This window comes from Cupressus sempervirens, chromosome 10 (genome assembly GCF_028749045.1).
Source record: "Cupressus sempervirens isolate cs-2001-9-10 chromosome 10, ASM2874904v1, whole genome shotgun sequence".
NCBI classification, from domain to species: Eukaryota; Viridiplantae; Streptophyta; class Pinopsida; order Cupressales; family Cupressaceae; genus Cupressus; species Cupressus sempervirens.
The window spans coordinates 671757200-671780968 of record NC_143127.1 but is presented as its reverse complement, the minus strand read 5'-3'; the positions used below and the strand labels follow the sequence as shown (position 1 = coordinate 671780968).

The window sequence follows — 23769 nt, the reverse complement described above, 5'->3', positions numbered from 1 at the left end:
TTGATTAAAAAATAATACAAAAATAGCAAATAAAATCATAACACTGTAAAATTTATATTTCTAAAATGAGGATAGTGAGAGCTCTAATGGGTTTTCGTTTCGTAAAAAAATTTGATCGGGAAGACCCTCTAAAAATTATGGCAAGGCATGAATTTGTCAGTTCAATGCCTTAGCCAAATCTTGAGAGGCGAAGGCATAGGCTTGGTCTCACCAAGCCTATCCCAAACCAAAATCCGAGGCAAGGAAAAAAAATCTCACCTCATGTTGTAAGAAATGGGCACCCATTATTTGAATTTCAAAAAATGAGTACCCATTTTGAAAAGCTAAAAGCAACATGTAAAATCTACCGAAAACTTTAAAAATTGAATTTTTAATTTTTTGAGAAATGGGTACCCATTTTTTGAAAATAAAAAATGGTACCCGATTTTTAAAAATAATGGGTGTTTGTTTTTTAAATTTAGGGTCGGGCACCCGAGCCGAAAACGGGTGCCCGATTTTTAAAATCAAGTACCCGTTTCTAAGAGGTCTCATTCTGCGAATTTGACTTCCATAGAATTGCGACTCAACTTTGTGCATTCACCCTGTATTTGCAACATGATTTAATAACCTCCAGTCTAAGGGAAATGAGATGGGTTCTAATTTAGAGGTTGTTGATTTTTGAAGTATTGTTGGAATAGAGGTCTAAGGCTTAGAGGGGGTTACCTCAATGTAGGACTACTAGAAATTTTTCTTAATTTCCTTGATAATGGTTGGGAGACAAATCTAGTGAGCAAGTATTTTATTATTTTGATGCAAGGATGTGGTATCCCCAAGGATAGAGTCCCAAGCTACCCTTTTTAAGAGTTACACTTGGAAGCTTAATTAAACACACAATAAGGAACAAGAGGCCATATACAACATTAAAATGGTATAATTATTTAACTTCACATAGAAAGAAAGTAACATGCCTGACTGTGAGTCCTTCCAGGTTGTAGCCACATACAATGAAATTACAAAAATTCAAATTCAAATTTGTATTCTCTATCTTCAACATTATAAGATCTATAAGAACCCCCTTTCCTACATCTACCAAGATTAGAATATATAGCCAACTAAGCCACAAGTTAGCTAGCAAGGCATTAAATTACATTATAAATCTAGTATTTGGAAGAGTAAACCAAAAACCAAGAAAAGAAAAGCTAAGATCAATTGCACTTAAAGATAGGTCCACACAGGAGTAAGGAGTTGGTTCCCAACTTTGCAAGACACCTAGTCATCATAGGGAACTGTGTGAACCAAAACAACATGCCTTGCTAGATGAAAAAAATTACAAGAAATAGAGACCATAAAGAATGATACAACAATAAAAGAATATGAGACATCTAAATTCACACACTTAGGGAAAGGATATAGGATTTCCTTAACAAGATATCAACTACATACAACCTAAAACAAAAAGTAGCAATGACTACTTCACAAATAATAGACAGGTACAAAAAACAAGAAATTTATTTGGTTGATGCAAGATGCTCCTACATCATATTTGAATTCTAAAAAATATGTTAGTAGTTGAAACATGTCAAGGATATGAATGGAATACTCAAAGTTATAATAGCTAAAATGATTAAAGAAACTATTTAAGATGAAAAATTGATGTAGTAAAAGGCAGGAGAATCCCCAAATGAGATGTCCTAGCCCTAGCAAATAACCATAGAATGGAAACACAAGACAAGATACAAGACAAGATACAAGATCTGATACCAAAAACAACTCTTTATTCACAAAATAACTTTTTACATGCAATATGCTTGACTGTAAGGCCTTCCGGGTTAAACCCAAATACAATAGCAATTACAATAATAGTTCTACAAGATCCCTCAAGATCCAACCAAACACTAGCTATTCTAGATCCACACTCTAGTAGAAACCCCAAAGGAATATCTAAACTTGTCCTCACAAGCCCACAAAGTATTCTCCTTGTTTTCTAAGTCTGAGCCACGAGTCCTTCTCAAACTTCACCCAAGATCTAGGTGTAAACACCCTCACATTTAGCAATATGTCCACACACTTAGGAAACAATCACTCACTCAACTACTCAATGTTGAATTTAGGATCCACTCCCCCTAAATGAATATGAGTCACTCTTCTAAATGAATTCCTTAAAATCAACTCCTATGAAAATGAATTCCTAAAGACTCAACAAGACCCCCTACTTATACTCAACTAATCCACAAATCAGCCAAGAAACTAAAAATTAAAATAAACCCTTACATTAAATTCCCATGCAAGCCACAAGTTGGTTGCAACACATATTAAATATGTACAACCCAAATTAAATTCTAAGGTCATCTCATAAAAAACTTAGTTAGCATAGAACCAAGACTAAATTGAGCATTAGAGAAATCACGCTGAGTATCAACAAAACCAAAAGCATAATTGAACCCCTTCATTGACCGAGCCACTTGGTCAATGAAATAACTGAGCTAGCCAAGCTCTCCCATATATGTTAATTTCCTCCTTCACACACTATGTCCCTTCATTGATTAAGAAAATTGGGTAGCACTGCAACCATTAAGCTTCATAGAGGTGTGCTAAGTTCCCACAAGCATCATCAAGCGTGTTCAACTACTAAGTGCCCCAAGCTATGTCAAGCTCCTTTGACAACTAAAAACCTTGAAGATTACCAAGTCCATTCATCTATTGAGTTCTCAACCAAGACTTTCCAAGAGATGACCGAGTAACCTCTACCAAGCACCTCTTCTTCAATCGAGTATCAGTCCAAGAACCCTCTAAATAAACTACTAAGCCTTCCCCCTAAGAACTAAAAAGTAGCCATCAAGAAAACCAAATATGCTCCTACATTAAACTCCCTAGGAAAATAGAAAAGTGTGTCACACACTTTGATGCCCAAAAACATATCCATGACCATCTTCATCTTCACCAAAGGATTCTCCTCCAACATGGACAAGAAAATCAACATGCAAATCATCCATCTATAAAACATTATAATCTCAACCCTCCAATCAGCATGCTCACTCTTAGGAATAAACTAAACAAAATGTTTCATCAAGAAATCCTCATCCACATCAACAACTAGTGAATCCACACCAGTGGAAACAAATTCCACATCAACAACAATATGTAGATCTCCATCAACATATGCCAAACTCTTAATACTAGAAATCTGATTACTCACAACAAGATGCTCTAGAATTTCCATATTAGACTTAAAACTGACTGATCATGAAAACCAATCTCAACCTCAACATCAAAAAGATTAGGAATCTCTTTGATAAGCTCAGATATTTCAGCAACAATGACCAATTACTCTATAGGTTTCACATCAGACTCCTCAAACTAATCAAAACTGTTATGCCATCTTCTCTCATAGAAAAGTTTTCTAACTAACCAAAAAAATCTCTTCTAGATCAGTAGACTCCAACTCCATAAAATCTGTAAACTCAACCATCCCTTCCTTAAGTCAATCAACCAAACTAGCTTCAAACTAAGAAAACATCTTAGAAAGCCTCTTCTCCACCACATCACAGAGATTCACAATCATCTTAGGGTCTAGTCTTCTTCGAGACATCTTCCAAGACCTTTGCATACCCTCTACAACAAATCCTTCTTGTGCACCTTGTGACAAACCCAAATTATTTTCAAGTCAGATTGAAACCTTCCACCTTGCACCAACAACTAGGAATACATCACAAGTCTAGAACATGGATCTATAATACACATCGCACAAACTCTTTGCAATCATGCTTTAACAAGATCAACCTTCCATCTTTGCATCCATTTATCCATCTATAAGTTCTCTATAATTGCAAGTTAGACCCATGATCTCCCACCTCACAACAAAGAGATCTGGGACTCTAGAGAGAAAAATCCACAACAGAATCAAGATCTACTAATATCAACTTCTCCCAACCCAAGGTCCTTGTGAAAAATACCTCAACTTTGATGATCTATCTACATGCTCAGGAACAATTGGGTTTTGATACCATCTGATGTAGTGCAAGGTAGGAGAATCCCTAGAGGAGATGTCCTAGCTGCCAAAAAATAAACACAAAGTGGAAACACAATACAATATACAAAATATGATACCAAACACAACTATTTATTCATAAAATAACCATTTACATGCAATGTTCCTGGATGTAGGGCTTTCTGGGTTACAACCAAATACAATAGCAATTACAATAATAGTTCTACAAAATCCCTCAAGATCCAACCCAAACACTAGCTAGTCTAGATCCACACTTTGGAAGAAACCCCTAAGGAAGATCTAAACTTGTGCTCACAAGCCCACCAAGAAATCTCCTTGTTTTCCAAGTCTTACCTGCTATCCCTTCTCAAACTTTACCCAAGATCTATGTGTAAACTACCTCACATTCAACACTCTATCCACACATTTAGGAAAAAATGACTCGCTCAAGTACTCCATGCTGAATTTAGGATCGGTTCCCCATAAATGGATCTAACTCACTCCTCTAAATGAATGCCTTATGATCCATTCCTATGAAAATGAATTCCTAAAGACTCCACAAGACCCCAAACTTATACCCAACTAAGCCACAACTTGTCCTAGCAACTACAAATTAAAATAAATCCTTACATTAAATGCCCATGCAAGCCAAAAGTTGGCTGCAACACATATTAAATACCTACAACCCAAATTAAAAATCAAGGTTGTCCCGCAAATAACTCAGTCAACATAGAACCAAGACCAAACCAAGCATCAAAGAAAGCATGTTGAGTACTAGCAAAATGACAAGCATAATCAAGTCCCTTCATTGATCGATCTACTCAGTCAACATAGCAACCAAACTAGTTGAGCTCCCTAGTATATGCCAATTTTCTCCTTTGCAAATCAAGTCCCTTCATTGACCAAGTAACTCAAACAACACTACATCCAAGCTTCACCGAGCTCCTAGTGTCTATCAAGCTCTCCTAAGCATCATCAAGGGCCTTTGACGATCGAGTGCCCCAAGTTGTCGAGCTTCTTCACTAACTAGGCACCTCCAGGATCGTTCAGTCCATTCATCCATTGAGTTCTCAACCAAGAACTTCCAAGAGATGACCAAGTAACTTTTTCCAAGCACCTCTTCTTCAATCGAGTATCAGTCCAAGCACCCTTCGAAGAAATAATTGAGCGTCCTCCCATGAACTCCAAAGTAGCTACTAAATAAACCCAAGATGCTTCTGCATCAAAAATTTGTGACTATCATCCATTATAAGAGCTATTTATATTTTTTCTACTTAGGATTCCTTGAGATATCATTTACTTTTATCTAAAACCCCATGTAGAATAGAATCAAACATGTGTTAAAATTTGAGATGTCATAGATTAGGGGGACTCTGACATAGACATATTCTATGATACCACTATATTGATCTATGTTTCAAGAGTTTTGTCTTATCTAACTAATGGATTCTATAACTATATTGCACAAAAATCAAATCAAGAAGGAAGTCTAACTCCTTTGTTAAAAATATCACTAATTATTTTTAGTAATCTATTCAAACACATTTTTATAATTAGTGAGGAGTATGCATTTTATTAGGTCTATTGTATCTTGGAATAGTGTTGATTAGAGATTTTTTTTGACATTTCTAGAAAATTATCATTGTGCATAGGTGGATCATTATTTTCATAAGGACTGATTCTAGATCATTACTCCCAAAGAGAGAATGGGTTGACAAAATTATCACTGAGTTGATTCCTAGTTTGAGACCTTGTGAGTTGTCTATGACCAAGACTATGTAATTAAAGAGCCATAGAGTAATTGATTCAAACTGTTTGAAGTTTGATTCAAACTATTGTTATTTGAAAAATTATGTTTAAAAATGAATTCTTATATAGGAAAATGCAACTCTATGATTTAAGATTATTTAATTTTTACTTGTCATCTTTAAAGACTTATAAACCTTTCTTGAAAACTTCCAAATTTACAAATGAGGGCTATCGAGGACACATACAAAATTTTAAACAAAAAGTAATAAAATAATAAAGCCTAATATGTACTTTAATAAATAATCATATAATCTAAATAAAAAGTATATATCACTAGCCAGACATATAAAAATGTTCTAGAAAAAAATCCTTAGATCAATTTGGTTTAAAATATATGAAAATGTCACTTTGACATCACTAGGTTTTAGTAAGGATTATGTTCAAAAATATTGAGAGCTTCCCACCAATTCTAGGGAAATGTTTCATAATCTGTGAGAACTACTAATGGCTAGTTATTACAAAGTACTCTTTTTACTACACCCTATTAAGGATGGAGGTGTTTTATTTTAGATTTAGTCAAAATACCATGACTAAAGTAGTTTTATCCCACTTTTTGCTTTCCCTCACACTAGCCTCATGAAGACACAACTCTTGAGATATTCCTCTAAGGTTCAAATTAAGCTACATATTTAAAGAAGATTAATTAAATTAAGAGCATGTGTAGGAGTTTGATCACCCTAATAAGGTTGAGATCATATTGAGCTGCTAATTTTAATTTGCAAACTAAAAGAACATCTGCATAATTAATCAAACATTTAATTTAAAGTAAGTCCACCAAGTTTGGCATTTTGATCACCTATAACGTGAGAGTATAGGTGTAGTGGTTTTATTTACAATCACACTAGGTCTTTTGTAACTAAGATATGTGATTAAAAGTCAAAACTACCATAGTAAAAGAAAGTGCATAAACAAAAGGGTTTTCAAAGTGTATTTTGTTCAAAAAAATTATTTACTTTTTAAAAATTTAATACATTTTATAAGTGATTACTCTCACTCCTAAGAATCTATAATATCTTCCATAAACATTAGTCTACCACAAGACACGAAAAGTGAAGGAAATTCAACAATACATGTGAACTGAATTATTAATGGAAATAATGACAAAAATTTATCTTTGAAAGCATTAACAACTTTTTCATAATGTTCATAGGAAATAACTCCCTCATTCTATATTTCTAGAAAAATGTTTGCATTATGGATTTTACTTTCATGCTTGTATTTTAGCTTCCCTCTCCTTGTAATAATCTAGATTCTTGAATGTGTCCTTGAACTTTTCACACCTTTTCGCACCATTTCCTTACTCAGACCTTTTTTTTCTCATAAAAATAGAGAAATGAAATTACATAAAATAGTAATCAGACCTATAGATTAGTCAAAAAATTGAGAGGACCAAAGAAAACAATTGTCAGGAAAATACAATAAAATCCCTATTCAAATTTGGCAAAAACCTAAGAATTTTTTTTAGAATGAAAGCTCATATATTTAAACAATACTACCATTAATTATGAAAAAAATTAAGATGAATGCAAAAATTCCCAATCCAAATGTGAAAATTTATGTGATCAACTATGGTAATCTCTAGGCAATTGTAGGAAAAGCTAAGTAAATGCAAAAAATATAGGTCAAAATGTATAAAATAAAAGTTAAATGTATAAAAATGTAGATTCAAATGTGGTACCCATTTTAATATGAATATAATATAAAAATAATTCACAACAATATTGTGATATTCTTTGCAAACTTAAATATATTGTGAAATAGTTAAATATGATTGCAAAAAATAGTAAAAGTGAAAAATAGTCCTAGACCTATGACAAAGATATCAAAAATATTTTAGGTTGTTTAGAAGAATTTTATAATATTTTCTTTATTATACATTCACCAAAATGTGCTAGGGAAATGTATGTACTTGAATAAGAGGGTTAGTTGCACTAATTCAAAGAAACAATAAATCTAAAAACCTTAAAAAATGTGCCTATATGCTCAACATAATAAGAAGTAATGAATTCAAAAATAAGAAAACAAGATAATTAAAATCATGCAAACCAAGTGAGTAATCTATCCTTTATGTTACTTCTCTTTGTTGTTGTGAGATGTGCTACTCAGTATAGATCTGGTCTCATCCAAACCCAGCAACTTAATGAAATATTGATAAATGTTATCATACACGCGTTAGAAAAAGTTTGATGATTTTATCATAAAAAGGAACATGAAGAGTAAGGATTTCTTATTTTCTAGATTAAATAAACAAATAGGATTGATCTAGAAAAATTGAGATTGATGGATGAGAAGAGATGAGAGTAAAGAAGATTTCTGAAAAATTTCCTATTTAACTTGAAAAATAGAGAGTTCAAAGAGAGGAGGTAAGATTGGAGATATTTCTATTTTCAAAGGATGAAGTTTACAAAAAAAAAAGTGAAAGTAGAAGAAAGGGAAACATTTTGTTTTCCTCATTTCAAGGAAAAAATAGTTTTTTAAAAAATTATTATTTCAATTTATGATGATTTTCTATTTTTTTCAAATTTATGTTTTTCACAATTTTCTTCTATTTTTTGGAAGTTTTAACAAAAATTCAATTATCAAGCAATATTAAATTTGTGAGAAAATAAATAGAATTAGTCAAAATTAATTGAAATGTAATATGAAATGAAATCAATCAAAAACTAATGTGAAATTTAATTAATATAGGAAATAAATTGAATTTAGAGAAATTATTAGACAACTTGAATAATTAAATTCAAACTATAGAAAATTGAAAATCATATTCAATTAACTAACGAGAATTAATTAAGGTTAGTTAGTAAATAAATTTAATTATTTAGTTAAATTTAGGAAAATGATCATGCCATCAAAAGATAGGATGTTTGGAGGAAATAGGAGTTGATTATTTAATGATTAAATAAATATTTATTCATAGAAGAATAATTAATGCATTAAGGTTAGTTTGCAAGTCTGCCTATTTTTGGTGTTTATAGGTGGTAGTGACTTATATATGAGAGAGAAATGTGAGAGAGACAAAAGATTAAAATGGATAGGTCTATCTACTATTGTGGAGATAAATTGAATGAGGTACATAGAATGAGAGAATGTTAACACTCCAACATGTTGATTTCTCAAATTTGTTCTACTCTAAAAATATATGTGATCATAAAAATCTAGAATCTATATTATACCAGTTATAAATGTAAATCTACTCTCAAACATCCCATAATTATATACATGAAATCTAACTTATTGTATAAAAAACATAAACACATCTTGAAATTCAACTTATACTTGAATGTTTTATTTCATGTAAATACACATGTTGAAAGATAAGCTTTAATAAATAAGCTTTGACTTGGTCTTTAAAAAAAAAAAAAATTACAATTGTCACATTCCATTTATCACACTAGACAAACATGCACATGTCGAATATAATGCATGCCCAAATATAACACATGCCTAACATTGTGCATGTCAATTATTGTGTATATCAAGTATTGTGCATGTTAAAGATGTTCATGCAAAATATCACATGTGTATTAACTACCTTGGGAAATACCAAGCCTTAGTCATGGGTTTTCCTTGGGCACTCAACAAAGGGTAGGCCTAAGATTGTCTTTTGAGAAATGTACGAGGATTTTTATTTATTTTTCCTTGTACTCCCTCTTAGGCTTAGACATGGTTCAACCTAGGGAAAAGTGGACACCATGATTTTTCAAGGCTCTCTATTGTTTAAATAACAACATAGTTTATTTTAATGTTTTATTATGTTCAACTTTCCATCTCCAATTTATAGAATAAGTAGGCTAATTTCTTGTCAAAATAAAGATTTAGATTTTTGGTCATAGATAGTGGCTCATTTATTGATTTTCAAACAAAAAAAAAGTTGAGAAACTAGAATCTATTATACATGCCTAAAAAAATGACTTTTCCATTTTTGTTATCTTTTTGTAATTTCTAGGAGTATGACCAAATATCTTGTTTTTAAGGTTGTCTCCCTTTTGAAAATTCCTATAAAATAATGTGTTCATCAAAAAATTAGCAGGAAAGTCTAGCATAAACTAAATCATGTCAGCTAACTTCTCACTATTGCGATTAAAAATTCAATTTTATTTTTAAAAAATTATTGAGAAAAAACCATATGTGAAGTTATATTTTCTTTTACAAAATATAGAACCACTTTATTTTCTCCCCCTTTTAAACACCCTTAACATCAACTAATTTAAAAAATTACTAATATTATAGAAACTATATCTAGAGTACTACAACTCTTGTTCTTGTCACATCTTCAAATTTTGAATGTATATACCTCTTTTGATCCTCCATATTTGTGCATTTAACCATATTGTATATGAAAACAGTCTTTAAAATAAATTTTGATTAAATAATATAGATAAGGAAAAAATGATATGTGTAGATATAATATATATCTTACAAAAATGTGAAGGATCTACATGAGGTGGTAAAGAACCATGACACTAAAATGAATAATATTTATATTGAGAATATCAATTTGAAAATCATACTCATAAAATTATAATTTGGACAAGAATCATTGTTTAATTTAGGATGGAAAGCTCCCTCTAATAAGATTTAATGAGATAAATATATAAAAATTTAGACACTATAGTATTTAGAAAAATTGTTTGTTGTAGAATAGGTATTAATTTGGATGAATATTTCATCATTGTTTGAAAATTTTAATTTATCATAGTATTATGAAGGAAACATGAATATGCATAATTAGAAGAGTTTAATCATATAGCTCTTCTTCTATTCTAGGGGGAATAAATTGAAGAGATCTTAAATATGCATCTAGAAACATAATAAATAACTAGTATGAAGATTAACTATCAAAAAAATAAGGAGGACCTATTGAATATTCATTGTATTTATATAATATGGAGGTTGTTTATATTGGTTTTCATTAGATATTAAATACATGAAAATATTACTTCTCAAACCATTTCTATTGCTTCATGTAGGAGCATCTAGAAGTGTAAGAGAAATCTTTCACTATAGAAAAATTAATAAATTATTTCCATCATTCTTTAAAAAAAATCCATTATCTTTAATTCCTCTAAGATATCTTAAAGAATGGTTTACAACATCCAAAGTTTCAAAAGGGGTAGAAATAATATGTATTTTTAAAAAATTGTATTTTAGAAATTTTGCATACGTGCATATAAATTTTACTTAATGTTCCATGATTGCTAAGTAAAAAATGTAAGACAATTATTAAAAATTTAAAAATTTAAAAATCCAAAAAAAAAGTCTTGAGACATCATTTGAACGAAAGGAATGCTAAAATATAAAAATAAATAAATGAATCAAATTTTAATAATAAAAACATATAAATACACTTTCAAAAATATGCAAAGAGGTTGATCACAAAATTTATATAATTTTTATAACAGTCGGACATGAAAAAGTAAATATAGTGGAAAAAGATAGGTCTTGTACAAGTAGGAAAATTAAAATATAGTACCACACTTGCAGTTTGTGAATTGGTAGAATAATCTAAATTTATATAATTTTTATAAAATTCAGACACAAAAAAGTAAATATAGTGGAAAAAGGTAGATCTTGTGCAAGGAGAAAAATAAAAATATAGTATTACACTTGAAGTTTGGGAATTGGTAGAATGATCTACAAGGACATGGATTCAAGTTGTGAGATGCTCCATCTTATTGAGGATTTATTCCTTTTTTAATATTTTTTTATAGATAAATCCATTGTACGAGATCAATTAAATTGATATAAATAGCATACACATACATGTCATAAATGATTTGTTTAAGAAAAATCTTATTACAATTTATTGTTTCTCCAATAGTAAGAGGAACTAGTTGTGAATTTATTTTTCCACACAATCATATAAGATAATTATAAAATACACTTCAATAAGGTCATATTCTAAGGAATAAAATAAAAATATACTAATGTGTTGCATGTTCAACATATGACCTATCTATTTCATCCTAAAATTCAAAATCTATGAATATTTATTTCAAAATCCATATTTTAATAGAAGATAAAACCACTTTGAATAAAAATAGGTTATATTTAGATATTTTTATTGATAGATAGGCTATTGACGAAGGGGAAAGTAAATATATACTTTTCCTACCTCTAAAATTGACACAATGTTTGATATAATCTTGATGTCATGCAAGTAAATTAATGATGCTCTTATTTATATATTGCTTGCTTACAAATAGAAAATATTTGAGTATCTCCTTAATTTTATTTTTAAATGATGTTAAATGGCACACACTTATTAAAAGAAGCATGTTATTAATGAGTTAGTGTTTTGCATTATATTTATCTAGTTTGCACTTGATACATGTCATTGGAATATGTCTTTTGATGTATTAGATAATAGCCAAAAGAGGTGGGGCTAACCCTGTAGTTTAGAAGGCTAGAGACTAGCCAGTAGTTACTCCCTACTCTCTAACTAGTACATTTTCTAGACATCAAAAACATCTTCATGGTTAACACTATAATAGGGTACCTCGAAAAATCAGTATCAACAATATACTAACCCTAACATACATACTTTGCCAAAAGGTAATCCAGTAGCATAAATTAAAATTTTTGTTGTTAAAAGCACAAGGGCTAGATCCAAGTATAACTGATCGAGACTCAAAAATGGTTATCAAATATAACTGATCGAGACTCAAAAATGGTTATCAAATATAACTGATCGAGAATCAAAAATGGTTAATTCAAGTATCTTATATACATTCACTTCAGCTTCACACAAGGAAACTGAAAAGCAATAATAAACAGTAAAACATTCATCATAGAGCACTCCATCACATTGCCATGGTTGGGTTTAAAAGATCAAGAACAAATCATCATAATACAATAATCGCATAATCTCCAAGCCTCTAGTAACAACCTAAACTGGTCAACCTAATCAACTCTAAAACCCCAACCATAATAGCATAAAGAAAACAGAACAGTACAAGACAGTTCATAGTTGGATACATTTTCAGAAAACACACAAGGGTTTAAGTTAAAGTTCAATTCATGTTTCTATGTACGTTTCTAATGTAGAATTTTCTCATTATTACCCTTATGCTTAAACCCGATTATTTGCTTATAAATATAAGATTACTCTTAGATTAAAAGTCAATTTCTTCCTAACAAAATGACCTAAATTAATATTTAATAATTTTTTTTTAATATAATATATATATATATATATTTAAAGTAATTAATAATTAAAGATCTAAACGCTCATATTAATATTTTCATTAATTATCAATTTATTAATATTTAATCAACAATTATTTATAAATTAATATTTACATAACTATATTTAAAATGCATTAATAGTTAAATTATTAGATGTTTATAAACTAATAATAAAACATTATTAAATAGTAATTAATATATTAAAAATTATATATAATAAAAATTCAATTTTTTTTATTTTTTTAAATTTTTTTAAATTTTTTTTTAATTTTTAAAAAAATGAATGCAAATTTATTTCATTACAAAACAAGGTCGAATTCCAAATATATTGGAATGGCACGAATTTAAATACGTTTAAGCGATTATAAATCGCTGGCCCTGAAATCGTGCGGACTGCTGTCGCAGTCGTACTGCGACCACAGTCGCAAGTACGGCCGCACAGCAGCCACCGACTTTCATAGCCGTTGGTCTTAATTATTTAAGAACCGTGCGGCCCATTAAATACCCCTGCCGCAGTACATGCGAATCACAGACTATAGGAAATCATGCTGCCGACAGTATGAGGTAAGTGAGGGTATAATGTTATTTAATTTTTATTTTATTGAAACTTTTTAAAACATTTTCCTATAAGTATAATATATATATGTTTTGTGAATTATAAAATTCGTAATTTATTTATTTATCATTACATTTATTTATTTTTATTTTTTAATATATGAACTTGTTCAATTAAAAACAAATCTTTTCCACAATAATATCTTAAAATATATTTATATTTTCGTTTATATATATATAAACAATTTTCATATTAATCTGATAGGAAATTACAAACAACCATTTGATTTTCTATTCTAGAATTTTCCAATTTCAAATTCAAATCTTTCCCAAATCATCTGATAAAAAGGTTTAATTAACATTCGAGTTTCTAAATTAAACTTCTTTTTAATTCACCAACCCTCCCCGTTAATTACAATTTCTTTTCTTTTCTTTTTTTTTTAATACCTATGGACAAGGTTTTCAATTTGATTTATTATTATTTTTTTTCTTCTTTTTTTCAAACATATCATACAGATGATATGCGTAGATACAGAACAAGAGAATGAAAGATTCACACAACGAAGTTCAGAGAATCTCTTTCAAAAATCACAAAGAAGACAAGATAATCTAATAATCATAATTATAACTTGGTGAACATAATTCAAGAACCTACCTGGTTCTGATGCTAAACTTGCGACACCCAGAAGATTCACTTCTATCTAAGATCCTCTCTTCAAAATTCGTTCTCAAAATTTCTTTCCAAAAATCTGTTCCCAAATTCCTGTCTCCCAAAAATTCACGGTCCAAATTCCTTGTCGAAATTCGTGTCCAATATCTGTCGTCGTCTAAAATGAACCCCTAAAGTTGTGATAAAGAGTTTTCTCCTCAAGTCGGGGCACTAATTGTGCGTTCACCCCAGAAGACTCTTTGCTCCCCTGAGTTAACTCAAAATTATCTTTTATTAATCTTTGCTTTATCTTTTTAATCTTTATTACTTTTAATCCCATGCGCACTTTATGAATTTAAAATAACATTATAATTTCCTCTTATTTTATCTTTTTAATTTATTTATTTATTTTCAACACATGCTCGCATCATGCAATCTTACAACTTTTAATTTATTTTAGAAACTTTAATTGATAAAATATTTATTAATTCAATTAATAATAATATTTAGCATTTATTTAAAAATGAACTCTGAATATATATATTATTATTAAATTAAATAAATATTATCACATTCTAAAATTATACTTAAAATTTTTATCTCCAAATTTAATTCTTTTTATTTAATTAATTTCTCAATTAATTAAATATAATTAAATATTAAAATATCATAATAATTTTCTATTAAATTAAATCATTAATTAATCCTTTTAATTAAACTTAATTAATAGAAAATACATCAAGGACTCATAAAGCAACATACGAAAACCCATCATAGAAAAATACATACTAAATCAAACAAAAAGGGTTATAATCATGAAATAACATCATTTGATGCATTCGGAGGGTACTTAACTCAGATACTTGTCCTAATTATCAATTAGGACAATTGGCTAAAGGGTTTAGGAATTGGACTTAAGAGTTTATCTCCCCTCTCTTACCATTGAGATAATGCGATAGGGTACGCTCATCTTGGCAATTCAGGGAAGTCGATACCCGGTACCTGCAACTTGCATAAAATCCACGCATGTAAAGACACAATATTCTAAGCTAAACAGACAATGGCAGGAAGTGGTGCATCGTGTAGATCTCGACTAGCAGGTGACTATGACTCCCTTCCTTAACCACATCAGAAACACCATACATAAAGAAAACAAACATGCACACCATACACATGCAGTATGGGGTAGGTATCCATAAGAAAGCACATGTGATAATAAACCATCTAACTAATCATCATCGATAATTGAAAACATTGAATAATCATCATACATGCATGAAATATAGAGTACCAAGTCATCTCATCATATAATAAATTGAGTGTAAAACAACATCTGATAATCTAAAAGTAATGCTACTAAACATCAAGTATAAAACTGGCCTAAAAGAGTTTGGCAATTAAAACAAAATGTGAACTAGGGGCAGGCACTACATCCTCTAGGTCCTCCCCCTCCTTTTAATCAGGATCCTCCATGGTCGATTTGTCCACCTCCTCCTTGATAGGTTTCTCTTCCTTGGAATATGTTGAATATCTATTTTGCAAACATTTACACTACTTTTTCTCTAGTTCATAGTATTGAGGACAAATCAAGTCTTGATAATGAGAAAGAAATCAATTTATGTAAATGTGATATCACATTCCTAAAAGTAAAGCCTTTAGATTTTGATTTTAGTGTTAAAGGGAACAAAGAGGTTTTGATTGCTATAAAAGAATTGTTTTGATTGGATCAAGCAAAAGAATTACAACCCTTAACAACCAAAAAAAACCATCAAGTCTAGTAGATAGAAAAAAGAGGTTCATAATAAGTTAGACCCAATATTCAACTAAACTAGACACCAAACAAAAGGAAACTAAACCAGATACTATACTAAACTAGAAAAAAAACCTAACTCTAAACTCCCAAAGACCAAAAACCACCCTGAAGCATAAAGGACATGAGCTGACTAGAGACGTGACTTCTACTTGCTCAATTCCTTAAGATTCTCTAAAAAAGAGACCTACTTGAGGATCCTAGAAGAAGTTGTGTCCCTTGAAGACACATCATACTTAGTGGAAAATTGAAGAGTCTCATCTCTACCATGACTTTCCTCTTTATGTTACCTCTTTGGCTTCCTATCCTCCAACTCATCCTAGATTACCCTGCCTATACAAGAATAATTTTGTGAGCCTATTGAGAAGATAAATGCCACTCTCTATCTAGTTTTGTGAAGTTCATAGCAATTAGAGGGACCCTTAAACATATACAACCCAAGGATTGTAGGAATCTCATTAAGAATAAGGATCTCTATAATCTCTTTAGTAAAGAAGATTTGATTCCCTATTCATGATGTTGTAAGGTTATAACATTTCTTTCTTGACCAACTTCTAGGACTCTTTGTTGAGGAAAAGTGTCTCTATTGGGAGCATAAAATTTAGAATTACTCTTGATCTTATAGTGAAAGATACTACTCTAAAGTCTAAATTTCACAAGGTGGAAAAGGGAAGATATATGATTTTTTTAACCCACATGAGAAAATTCATCGAGAAGAGAGAAAATTTGAAAGGTTTTCAAACTAGGTATGGTCCCTCTCTCTCACTTTGCAAGTACACTATGATTTCTTTTCATGTTATGTTATTGAACATCATACTATTGAAGGAATATGTACTAAAGTTTATAACATCCAGTTCCTAATTTTTAACCATGTTTTCCATTGGGATAAAACTTGAATGACTTTCTATTTGTTTACTTTTTCATTAACAATATGAATTTGACTAAAAGTCCCCATTATTAAGTTGCTTAATCTCTTATCAAAATAATAAGCCTAAAAAACTACATGAAACTCCACATAGATATATGAGGATTGAGTGAATTAAGATAAATCCATTACCCACTTTAAAAAATGGCCTCATTTTGAGAAAGAAATATTACAAAGGAGTACCTAATATAAGGGGCTTCTTGGGATTGAATTATTGAAATCTATCTTGGAAAAAGGAAAGATTGCTAGCTGCAAACCCAACCCTTCCAAGGTTAGGTAAATAGAACATAAAGGGAGAAAGAGAAAACAAAATGGTTGTGGATTTAGATTACTAGAATTAAGGCCAAGGGAAGTAACAAAAAATGTTGAATCTTGACAAGAAATAAGTTCAATAGAAGCATTAGGCTTTCCTTATTAATAAATAATTAAAATGTAAAAGAGTAATGGTGGAAAATTATTGAAAGAGTGGCGAAGAGTTAGAAATTGAAGAGGGGAGATCTTCTTATAATTCTAAAGATGAAAATAAATAAGTAAAAGAAGATGATTTAGATGATGATTATATCAGAGGGACAGTTGATCTCACTATGTGGCTTGATGAATGTGATGAAATTGTGGGTTATGGATGCCACTCCTTTGCTAGAAATGAAGGTGAATTATGGGATTGAATGAGTCTAAACCTAAACCTAGTGAAAATGAAATAAAAATTATTATAAACTTAAAGCCAATATTTTTACCTTCATCTAATATTAAAGGATTTTTAAAAGAGGTTTGAGATATTTGTAGCACTAAAACAAAATATGGTCATTCCATAATGTCAATTTGTACCATCATGGATAGGTTTATGAGAGAGATTATAATGGACTCAATGTATAGCCAAAGAAAAATGAATAAGAATGCCAAAAAAAAAGCCAAGGAAATAGATAGGAACAAGGTGAATTTGAGCTAGACCCATGTGTACATCAAGAAGAATGGGAAGATTACCGACACTCACTCTTAATGGATTTAATTTGATTACTAATGATCAATTACATCAAGGACTGGGTTCTTTAAAGTTGAGGGACTTTTGAGTTTAGTAGTACTTAATTTTTTTTTGGGGTGATTAGAGATGATAGTAGTACATCATGTACTTATATTAATGTTAGTTATGCAATAGTTTGTCTTCTATTTATGTAAGATTAATGGACTTTGTGACTATAAATTCTATTGATAATTTTCATAGTCCTTATTACTTTTGTATGGGCACTTTGTTTTTTTTGTTAATACATCATTTATGTTGGGTTAAAATAGGACTATAGACAAAGGTTTGTATCTAACGGTTCCTCATTACTATATATTTTTTGATTATAAATTTGAATCTATAGCATTTTTTTAAAAAGATGTTTGATTATTATGCCTTTGGGTTTTTTTAATCAATTTTCTCTATAATGGATCAGGGCCCTCTCCCCATCGATTTATTAAAAAAAAAATTCTTATACCTCATTTAATAATTTTAAATTTTAACTATATATTATAAATATTAAACATATTTTGACAAATTTTTAATTTAAATCCCTTAATTTAATCTTGATTAGAATTATCAAAATATAAATTGTAATATTTTCTTTGGCTATTTACAGATCAAAAAATAATAATAATAAATTGTAATATTTAATTTTAATTGGTTTGAAATTTAAAATTTTATTAAAAAATAATGTACAATATCCTAGAGGGTTACTAATCTATGAGACATCATATTTTTTTTTCATTGATTGAAGATGTGTAAATGAATTCACTCTTAGTCGAGTTCTAAACAATATCTTCAATATTATGATCTACAACTTTATGACTAAAAATAATATTGATCTATCATAATTATTTATAGTAGTTTTTAATTGTTCCTTTTTATCTATTGATAATTTTTTAAGCTTGTTATTGAAACTATGTTTCTATCTTTATTATTATTTTATTTATCATGCCACTATACAAATATTATTGTTCTACTTGATTTAAAATTTTGTAGTGTGATTCTTAGACATGACCTCCATCTCAATCAAAGAATCAAATTATAGCTAATGAATTTATTTTATTAATGAAATCCTTAGCTAAATTAGAACTATAATGACAAATGTAAATAGGAATTTGAAGTATAAAAGGAATATGGTATTTTCCTAATGTATTTCTATAATATTATTGAAAAGTAGATAGAAACTAAAATTAATAATAGAATAAATATGCTAAAGTCTCGTGACACTATTGAGACCTCAGAATTAGAGTTAACAACTAATTGTGTGATCCAACCAGATGCTTTTTCTTTGTGTCATGGGATTTGATCTCTAGGAAAAATTTACCTTTAATACCTACATTGAATATTTTCTAGCTGATATTTGTATTGAGAAAACTATGGGTACATGCACTATTGGGAGTGACCCTTAGGAAAAGAAGAGCATTCAAATTTATTATTAAAAGTCAAGTCCACCAATTGATTTGAAAATATTAAAAACTGAAGAATAAAGAAAATTGGATGTTGACATCTTATTATAATTGTGTTTGATATGACTAAGACTATAAGACTATAATACATTATGTTTCACTTTGCAATGTTAAAATTGCTATGAAGAGTGTCTTCAGATAATGATTTTATAGATACAATAGGGACACCATTTAGAAAAAATAAATACATGCTTTGTCAAATAATGATCATTTTTAAGATTGTTAACTTGAGATTATAGAATATTTCAATCTTAAAACTAGAGAACATAGATAATTACTCTATAGATTTAAGTTTCAATAATAATATAAACTAAGATAATAAAAATGAAGAAACATAGATTTAAAGCCTACTAAACTCAATTATAAAATATATTAAAATATTAAAATAAGATTTTTTTAACTTTAAAGAAATATTAATAAAATAAAATAATGACTAGAAATCATGAATCATAACCATGCACATAAAACAAGATAAAAGGAATAGACATATACTTTTCTCTTCCTATTTCACTAAATGATAGTTCTTGAGCTCGATTTTACATTTTCGAAGATTATTCCACCTGGTGTAAGGGATAAGGTTTAATACATTTGTCCCTTGGGAAGTAGGCTTGCTTTTTATCATTCTTTATTCCAAATTTGATGAAGTGATGAATATTGTTTCTTTGACGTACCCCGCACTCGATATCCTCCAAACTTGACCAAAAATGCTTCGGTGCTTTATCGAGAGTGGCCATAGACATATGGCTGAGATAGGTCGGGTTGTTGAGCGACAAGCCCTCCACTTACATAATGACAACCACTTGCATTTAAAAAAAAAAAATTAATCCTGCTTATGGTTGATGAACAATTCCTTACAACTATTCCTACATGTTTTGAGAAACACCAAACTCCACCTGAGTACTATACTAAATTAAACGCCTTTCACTGCTGGTGAAAACAATTTGACTGAATCGGATAATTAACGTATTGTCATGTATCTTGGGCTGGGTCTGGTTCTCTTGGTCAGATATTTTGTGATAGGTTTGAAAATAAGCTGAGAGATATTCTTTTCGACGCGTCTATTTTCATAATCCCATAATTTTCATCATCTCATATTCGTGCGAGCCTAAGAGGCCTGAGGAAATAGTTAAAAACTCTTGATCTGCCTCATTTTTACTTCTATTTCTTTTCTGCAATTTTCATATTTTAATTATAATTATATTTAGTCTATTTTTATTTTATTTTTCTGACATGTAAATGAATGTCAATTTTTTTCAAAATGGAAAATGTTTACATTGACTGTAGAAAGCTTCTCGGCTTAACTAGATTCCACAGAATTAATACATCCTCAATATTTAATTACATTACAAAAATAACTTGTAGATAGTAACACCACACTTGTCCACCAAAATTACATTATCATAAAATAAAATAATAAAAATCTTATTTTATTAAATGTAAATGTTTATCCCTGCCAATATACATGAATTTCTTAAATGTAAGTTATATATATATATGACAACGTTCGACCTTTCTAGGGTTGGGAAGGAAAAGCCGAGGAATCTATTATATAATGATTCGTTTCTTGTAATGGTCTATGGCATCTTTGTGGTGGGCTCTTGTTCACCTTTTATAAGGTTCCCCAGATGCTTATCGATTGGTTTCTCCTCCTGATCTCATTGGAGAATTTTATTCACATAATTTTATCCAAATATATATTTTTAATAGGCGAAGTTCAATCAAATGTTGGTCTCTTATCCATCAGTTCTGATCTAATCTAATCTTACAGTTGTGCTGTTGGATTGCTATTCTTAGATGAAAGTGGTCTATTTTCTCAATGAAATATGAAGTGGGTTCAGCTTGACATTGGCAAATGAGGTCAAATTTAATGAGGGTTTAGGAAAAGGTAAAGAGAAGAATAAGATGGATTAAGAAGAAAATGGGAAGTAGAAGAGATATAAGTAAATGCTTTGGTGCAGAAATGAAAGTGGGGAGGAAGGTAGAGGGTTATTGCATTCTTATCAGATCAGATCAGATCAGATCAGGAGGAGGAGAAAGAAATGAGTAGGTTTGAATTGCTGGAGAGGGAAGGAGGCTTGGCAAATGGAGGGTTTTCTAATGGTGGTGTGAAGAAAAGGAAGGTGAATTACAGGGAATGCAGGAAGAATCATGCTGCTTCCATTGGTGGGTATGCTCTTGATGGGTGTGGAGAGTTCATGCCAAGTGATGTAGAGGGAACCAGTGGAGCCATGAAATGTGCTGCCTGCCATTGTCACCGCAATTTCCATAGGAAAGAAGTAGAAGACGAGGCGTCCCTCTGTGAATGTCATCGCTCTACAAGGTGATCAATCCTTTCGAAATAGATTTTTTTCCTTTTTGTGTTAAGGATTCGGTCCTCTCCCACTTTATCTAATCAGAACAATGCATTGTGATCCATACATAGACAATAGTATTGCCTATGCCTAGTTCTTTTTCTAGGAAGATGATGCTGATCATCTTCTCTTTAAATACAAGAGTGACACAAAAAAAAGACAAATTGTAGAATAGATTGGCCTGTAGTGGCCTGATCTGATTATCTGTCAAACTGTCAGATGTGTACTGAATGTTAAGTAAAATCTTCATGTATGATGATTTAACACATAATGATTGAGTGGGTTTTTATTTCTTGTCTAAATGAACCTAAACCTTTTCTCCAGATGTAAGCCTTAATTCTGTGGAATCTAGTGGTTATGGGCAAAATATCATTGTGATCAGTAATAGTTTCTTGTACCATTTTCCATTTCCTTTGGGCATTGCTAGAAATTAATCTGATTCATTGCATTTTTATGTGCATCATTCCGTTTCTAGTTCTCTGTCATTCAGGTGTTTCTGATGTATTCATGATATGGAAGAACATCTAGTACTTTAAATTTCCTTTATTCCCATGCTGTTTTGCCAAAGTGTCAATTGAAAGGTTAAAGATTCCCTTTTTGTATTCTTAGAGTCGATTATGTTGTTTTTATCTCTTATTTGTGCTATTTTGTTTCTAGGGATTCTTTGTAACAGTCTTAAATCCAATGTTGTCTACCTTTTACGAGGGATCATCTGATGACATTTCATTGTAGAATTTGACATCAAACGTGTGGTCTACGTTCTGCCCCACTGGGTTTTAAGTTCTGACGTTCATAGTTCCTTTAACATTCATACTTCTCTACAAGAATATTACAAGTTTATTTATATGGATGTTTTAATATTGGAATAAGTAAAATTTATTGAATAACAGTTACACACAGATTCAATCACACAGCCAGTCTTGCTGATGGACGATTCAAAAGACTGGTTAATTCCTACCCAAAGATACTTTTATGTGTTAAGGATACAAAGCACAGCAGTATAGATATTGCTACAAATTCCTATATTAGAGAAAAGTTTTCGAGGTTTGTTCTTTCTGTGGGGAAGGTTTGTTGATCGTGAAACCTTTTAACTTTTTCAAGTTAAACCCAATATTTAGACTTAACTGGACATACACAAATTTGGATGAGTTAAAATATCGATAGGCATGCAAATATGAATAAGCTCAAACGTCAGTTTAGAAGTGTGTACATTAGCATGAGCAGAATTGATAGGTAGTTTAATGTATTTTTAGCATATTTCTAGATGAGTCAGTACACCTTCCACCATATATGTTGTAGGTTGATTATCTAAATGTGTAGGTTTTGTTTCTTTTGAGATGAGTCACTATATTGACTATCTAATAATCTGTATTTTTTTCCTTGACTTTTACTATGTTAGATTATACGTATAAGGTTATGTTTGAGTCAGCTGAAAAATAAATGTGCAATTATTTATGTAGTCTTTTGAGGTATAAGGCTATGCATGTTTTTAAATTTGGAATTTATTTGTATTGTAAAGATAACAATTATTTGAACATTTAGAGTTATATTTTAAAATCAATATTTTCCAACAAGGTAGAGTATGAATATATATAGATTGTAATTTTGTTATAAAAAATGTAGAAGATATGCAAGTTATATTTTATTTTGTTTTCAAAATTGAAATAAACTTTTATAGATAGATATCTTGAAGTAAAATAACAAACTTCACTAACAATAATTACTACTGTTATTTCTGCTGCTTGACTAGTGTAATGGCCAATGACAGAAAAGTTCTCTACTATTATTCAGGATCAGGACCCTTCAGATGAAAAATTTAATCATTAAGTCATAGATCAGATAAGAGTTCTTAACAGCTTTGAATATTGAGTTGCTGATAGCTATGTATTTGTCATTTACATGTGCATGAAATTAATTTTGAATCATAATTTATTATTCAAATTTTCATGTTAGATTTGAAGTTTATGATGTTAGATTTGAATTAGAGCTCAAAACATTAATATCTTGACTATTTACATGAGACACAAGGTCAACTTGCAAGCCAGA

General features: G+C 30.1%; 1 protein-coding gene across 1 annotated transcript; it reads left to right on the top strand.

Moving 5' to 3' along the window:
* Positions 1–20932: 20932 nt before the first annotated feature.
* On the top strand, positions 20933–22025 carry LOC149535608 (mini zinc finger protein 1-like). Its single transcript, XM_089806054.1, has one exon. It carries the CDS (start codon positions 21412–21414, stop codon positions 21694–21696), a length of 285 nt encoding a protein of 94 aa, XP_089662180.1. The 5' UTR covers positions 20933–21411; the 3' UTR covers positions 21697–22025.
* Positions 22026–23769: the final 1744 nt, after the last annotated feature.

Coding starts and splice junctions, on each gene's coding strand:
- LOC149535608 (XM_089806054.1), top strand. CDS start 21,412: ATGAGTAGGTTTGAATTGCTGGAGAGGGAAGGAGGCTTGGCAAATGGA.